The 6,530-nt window shown below is 42.6% G+C and overlaps 1 protein-coding gene across 1 annotated transcript; it reads right to left on the reverse strand.

The window, feature by feature from the left end:
* Positions 1-3,540: 3,540 nt before the first annotated feature.
* LOC133767659 (tyrosyl-DNA phosphodiesterase 1) lies at positions 3,541-5,005 on the reverse strand. Its single transcript, XM_062202090.1, has one exon. The coding sequence runs from the start codon at positions 4,992-4,994 to the stop codon at positions 3,852-3,854; it is 1,143 nt and encodes a 380-aa protein (XP_062058074.1). The 5' UTR covers positions 4,995-5,005; the 3' UTR covers positions 3,541-3,851.
* Positions 5,006-6,530: the final 1,525 nt, after the last annotated feature.

Raw genomic sequence — 6,530 nt, forward strand, 5'->3', positions numbered from 1 at the left:
GCCAGGAGCCAGGAGCTTCTTCTGGATCTCCCACGTGGGTGCAGAGGCCCAAGGACTTGGGCCATCTTCTACTGCTTTCCCAGGCCACAGCAGGGAGCTGGATTGGAAGTGGAGCAGCTGGGTCTCAGACCAGCACCCATATGGGATGCCAGCACGGCAGGCAGCGGCTTTACCAGCTACACTCAGCGCTGGCCTCATGGATACGATTCTAAGAATATAATGTGGCCAGCGCCGCGGCTCAATAGACTAATCCTCTGCCTGTGGCGCTGGCACACCGGGTTCTAGTCCTGGTTGGGGTGCCGGATTCTGTCCTGGTTGCTCCTCTTCCAGTCCAGCTCTCTGCTATGACCCGGAGTGCAGTGGAGGATGGCCCAAGTCCTTGGGCCCTGCACCCGCGTGGGAGACCAGGATAAGCACCTGGCTCCTGGCTTCGGATCAGCGTGGTGCACCAGCAGCAGCGGCCATTGGGGGGTGAACCAACGGAAAAAGGAAGACCTTTCTCTCTGTCTCTCTCTCACTGTCCACTCTGCCTGTCAAAAATTTAAAAAAAAAAAAAAAAAGAATATAATGATACTTCCTCCTCCTTCCTTTTCAGTTTTTCAGATGACATTTTTATTTTACATTATAGTCAAAGGTTTAATATCCTAATAAATAAAGAGTTCAACAAGTAAAAAGTAAAAAGTTCAGAAGGAGTATAGGCAAGGGCTATTAACATGAAAAGATATCAATTTCACTCACATATAGTAAATTTAAAAAATAATCATAGGTCACTTAACACTATAGTAGTATATCATATTATCCATCTGTTTGACAAATATATGAAACAAAGTTCAATAAAACTATATTTGCAACAATACTGATACACAGGTTTTTTTTCTTTTTTTGTTTGTTGATTTTTTTCCACCTTTTAAATTTTAGCCCCCCCATATAAGGGAGAACATGCAGTGTTTGTCTTTTTGTGTCAGCTTATTTCACTGAGCATGATGTCCTCCAGTCACATCCATTTTGATGCAAATGGTAGAATTTCACTCTTTTTTATAGTTGAAATTTCATATAAATGAAATAATATTTGTAATAAAATGCACTCTTAACTTTTGTACATATCCATATGTTGTTTACATGTATATTCTCTGAATGCCCATTATGAAAAGGCACTAGACTAGGCATCAGGAGACACAGCACTGAAAAAGCCCAGTGCTGATCAGAATCCTGGAAGATACAGCTTCTAATTCTAATTCAGAATCCTGAATGTTGACATTCTGAAAGACCAAAATCCCTGAAGTTAAAACTTTCAAAAGTTAACTCCACCAAATCTCAATCAAAAATCAAAAATCACAGCACTGAAGTCTTGAAATCAAAAATTCCCAAACCTATAATTCTCATTTTTTAAAAAATGGCTATATAAAAGGGATAGAAGACTGAATTCTGGGGAAGGGATTGGCTGTGCTATTTGGCAGCAATGAATACTTTATTTTAAAACTGCATAGTGTTTCTGCATTGGCATTCCTTCTACCTGATGAAATTCCAGGAACTTTTAGTGAATTAAAGCTATATTTGCCTGAAGAAACCAACCAAGTTACTGATTAGTTTAACATAATTTTGTGCACAGTAAGATAAGAGGGCACACTGATATGATGCAATTTGGTCACCAGTATTATTTCCACTAAATTTGTTGTCTGTATCTGAGTGCTGGTGGAATGAATTTGAGTACATAAAGCAACATAGAAACATAGCAGGCTAGATGAGAAAATTTAGTGGGGAATACACATGTTGGTATACCTTGAATCATGAAAGAATTTTAAAAAGAATAGCACCAGGTAGAGGATGAATTTGACAATATTTTATAAGGAGAGTCCTAAAAAGAAAAAAAAAAAAAAGCAGCTACTGATCATGTGGTACTTCAACATACAGTTAAAGATGATGAAAGCTGACCAGTTCTAATAGGCTACCTCTGCGTAACTGTCCATAGTCTAACCCTGTACTATACTTTTTCTTTAAAGATTTATTTTTTATTTGTTTGAGAGGCAGAGAGAGAGAGAGAGAGAGAGAGAGGGAGATTTTCTACCCTCTGGTTCACTCCTCAAATGGCCACAACTTCCAGGACTGGGCCAGGCCAAAGCCAGGAGCCCAGAGCTTCTTCTGAGCCTCCCATGTGGGTGCAGGGGCCCAGGGACTTGGGACATCTTCCACTGCTTTTTCAGGTACATTAGCAGGAGTTGGGATGGGAAGTGGAGCAGCCGAGTCTCAAACCAGCACCCATATGAGATGCCAGCGTTGCAGGCGGCAGCCTAACCTGCTACACCACAACAGGGCCCACCTATACTTTTTCTTATGCTGAATTTCTTTTCAGTTATTTTTAAACATTGTCTCTTTTTAGAGTTTTACTATTTTAAATAATCAGCATTATTTTTACAATTTGTTATGCCATATATTTCAACTCCACCTCATTTCTAATATTTGAAGTATGAATTGTATAAAGACTTTTAGAGAGTTCTGATTCATTTAATGCTTTTTTTTTTTTTTTCAAATTTGACTCCTCAAGGCTGTATTACCACAACACTGACTTTGAGTGCAGGTATTGTATGTGTCCATAATACACTGAATCTTCCTCATTTAGTGAACAGATGTCTCTTTTGTACATCTGCATTTGCACAAGATAAGCTTTGTTGAGATCTCAGCTCTTTGGGCTACTACGTATGTGGTTTTGATGAATCTCTTTGAAACACTCAGGTCATCTGTCATGGTGCTGCGGATGACTGCAGTTAGGGGCACCTGATTTCCAAGCATAGTGGTATGAACTTACATGTTCATCCTTAAATGTTATTTCAGTTATACAAGTTTCATGTATTTCATATTTACAGATTTATAGGAATTTACATATTTTCATATTTACAGATTTATTAGGAATATAGTGTTACTTACACCCCACCCCGCCCATGCTGCAGCCCTTCTTCCTCTTCCCTCTCACATTCCCACTCTAAATGTTTACAAAATCTATTTTCAGTTTACTTAATGATTGTGTAGTTAAACCCTACACTAAATAAGAGTTCAACAAATAGTTTGAAGAAAAAAAAAACATTGTTCTTCAACAGAAGAGACAAGGGGTATAAACAATCACTTTAATGTGTTACGTTTTAGGTATTCTATTTGTTACCTCTGATCAGGGAAATCATATGATATCTGTCTTTTTGGGACTGGCTTATTTCACTAAGTAAAATGGTTTCCAGTTGCATCCATCTTGTAAAATGCAGGATTTCATTTTTTTTTATAGTTGAGTAATACTCCATGGTATATATGTACCATAATTTCTTTCTTTTTTTTATTTTCTTATTTTTGACAGGCAGAGTGGACAGTGAGAGAGAGAGACAGAGAGAGACAGAGAGAAAGGTCTTCCTTTGCCATTTTTTTTTTGTGTGTTCAACATTGTGACGTTTAATAGGTTTCTTTTCAAAGCATATAAAAGTGAATTAACAAAGGGACACTTCTTTTTAGTGAGCGTGTCAATGATTACTAAACACACCCATGGTCACAAGTGTGGCCTCTGCAGGAGCGCAAGGAACACCTTCGGGGCGGGCGCGTCCAGTACGGCAGGAACACTCGGTCCTGGGGCTCCACATCCTGCGACTGGAAGATGCTCAGGAGGGCACCCACATGTTCCCATGTGTGTCTGGCGCTTTGACGTAAGGGATGTTCCAAATCCACGGCCGATCTTTACTTCCATACAGTTCTGGGGGCAGATCATACGGCACAGGGAAGGCAGCTGTTGGCTCCTGGTGACTGGAAAAGAATTTCTGTTTCACGCTAAAGCTGTCCAGGCCAAACATGGCAGGGAGGAAGAGGACCCCGAGCTCCTAGGAGCGGATCATCAGCTGGGTGCCGTTCTTCTCCAGTGCGCCCCAGGCGGCCTTGGACAGATTGGTGCTTGTGACAAGGAACCAAGCAATTTTGCTGAAGTCTGGAGAGGGCCTCATGTAGGTCTTAATATGTGGCATGGCGTTGCTGCGGCCAGATGTCTCGGCTGACCATTTGTGAAAATAGGAATGCAGCCAATTCTGTTTTTCAGCTGTCTGGATGCTATAGGGAAGAGAGCCCCCAGCAGGATATCCTTCTAAGCTGGTCCGCACATTTTCCACAGAAGGATAGATCAAATACAGAGGAACGGTGCTTTTCCCTGCAGTTCTGCTTGCCTGCCCCAGGGTCAGCAAACTCTCTTTGAACTCCGAGCAGAGCCACCTGGACTCATCAGCCCCCAAGGAGCCAATGCTAGAAAACTGGCCCACGATGGGCCAGGACTCGGCCTGGGGGACGGACGAGGTGTGTTCTTTCAGAAGCTTCCTCAGCCTAAAATGTCCCCAATTATCTTTTTGATTTCCTTGAAAGCATCCTGGGGTTGAACCAATAAGGTAAACGTTTGTTTCAGAGAGGTCATGCCCATGGATGGTGTCTATCCACTCCTGGAGAGAAGGAGCGTTGTAAGCCATCAAATAACTGATGAGATCAGCTTTAAAATGTGTTGTCGATTCTCCAGATTTGTGGGTTCCATGGACAAGTCGTGGGTACAAGGGGCTCAACCATATTCCCTGAGTTTTCTGGTGCCAGTCCTCGTGGATGAGGTTGGAGGTGTGGATGACAACCCGGAGGCCTTCCTCGTAAAGCAGTAGCATCATTTTCGTGTGATGTGTTCCAAATGCAATATCTAACTTTGCCTGGCAGAGGGCAATGTTATCGTAAGGCTTGGCCTGGGCATGTAAGTGAGCCTTGGCCTCTCGTTTATCACCATGCACCAGCAGGATGGGTTTCCTCCTGAACTCTGGTGGGTACTGTTTTATGAGCCAGTCCACATCGAAGCAGTAGTTAAACTGAGCTGAAGAAACAAGTGTCCCAAATAGAGGAGATAAAATATCCTTGATGTGGAGGGCTCCGGAGTTGTACTTGGGCTTGATTCCCGAGATTCTAGTGAGGTAAAAGCAGAAGGGGTTCCCTCGATCCAACATGTCCCAAAGGTCCTAGCCTTCCAACACAGCTCCAATGGCCACTGTGGCCGGCGTGCTGCGGCCAGTGTACCGCGCTGATCCAAAGCCAGGAGCCAGGTGCTTATCCTGGTCTCCCATAGGGTGCAGGGCCCAAGGACTTGGGCCATCCTCCACTGCACTCATGGGGCCATAGCAGAGAGCTGGCCTGGAAGAGGGGCAACCGGGACAGAATCCGGTGCCCCGACCGGGACTAGAACCCGGGGTGCTGGCGCCGCAAGGTGGAGGATTAGCCTGTTGAGCCATGGCACCGGCCAGTAATTTCTTTTTTTTTTTTTTATAAAGATTTATTTTATTACTTGAAAGTCAGAGTTAGCACAAAGAGAGAAAGAAAGGAGGGAGAGAGAGAAAGAGAGAGAGTGTTCTTCCATTGCTGGTTCACTCCCCAATAGCCCACACCAGCCAGAGCTGTGCTGATCTGAAGCCAGGAGCCAGGAGCTTCTTCTGGGTCTTCTACGTGGTGCAGGGAGCCATCTTCTGCTTTCCCAGGCCATAGCAGAGAGCTAGATCAGAAGTGGAGCAGCCAGGACTCGAACCGGCACCCATATGGGATGCTGGCACTGCAAGCTGCATCTTTACCTGCTACGCCACAGCGCCGGCCCCCATAATTTATTTATTCAGTCAACAGTTGATAAATTCTTTTTTTTTTTTTTTAAAAAAAACACTTGTTTTCTTTGAAAGGCAGAGTGATAGAGACAGATAAAGAGAAACAGAGAGAGCCAGAGAAAAAGAAAGGGAGAGAAAGCCAGAGATAAAGAAAGGGAGAGAGAGTCAGAGAGGGAGAGAGAGAGGGAGAGGGGTAGGTATCTTCCATCTACTGGTTCATTCTCCAAATGGACACAACAGGAGATAGAGCTCCATTTGGGTCTCCCATGTGAGTGGCAGGAGCTCAAACACTTGGGCCATCTTCTGCTGCTTTCCCAGGAGTATTAGCAGGGAGCTGGGATCAGAAGTAGCACAGCTGAGTTTCCAACCAGTACTCCTATAGGGAATGCTGGCATTGCAAGCAGTTTAACCCACTTTACCACAATGGTGACTTTGCTTTTGACCTATTTCTTGGAGATTATGGTTTGTGTGTCCATAACTGTTATAATCATGCAATGGTTGTCAGTATACTTGAGTGTTTATGCTTATAAAAATATGTTATTATGGACTTTTTTGTGTAAAGTGGTTCATGAAATGTTCTGCTGTGTTTTTATGGGCTTCTCAAATAAACTTTTTAAAATGTAAATAAATCTTTGAAAGATTTTAAAAAACAGTTCTTGTAGAATTATATTTTCAGGATACTGATACTTTGAGAGTCAAATTTTAGGGATTTTGTTCTTTCAGATCTCTCATGTTTAGCATTACATCTTTAGGAATTATGGTACAAAGTGGAAAAAGGCAGACCTGGTTCCAAGTCTAATAAAGACAAATATAAAAAAGAAAAACCTAAGTAAACACATACAATAATTACTGAGATTATGTGATGTCATAACATAGTATAAAACTGGAGAAAAG

This window comes from Lepus europaeus, chromosome 10 (assembly GCF_033115175.1).
Source record: "Lepus europaeus isolate LE1 chromosome 10, mLepTim1.pri, whole genome shotgun sequence".
NCBI classification, from domain to species: domain Eukaryota; kingdom Metazoa; phylum Chordata; class Mammalia; order Lagomorpha; family Leporidae; genus Lepus; species Lepus europaeus.

Coding starts and splice junctions, on each gene's coding strand:
- LOC133767659 (XM_062202090.1), bottom strand. CDS start 4,994: ATGTTGGATCGAGGGAACCCCTTCTGCTTTTACCTCACTAGAATCTCG.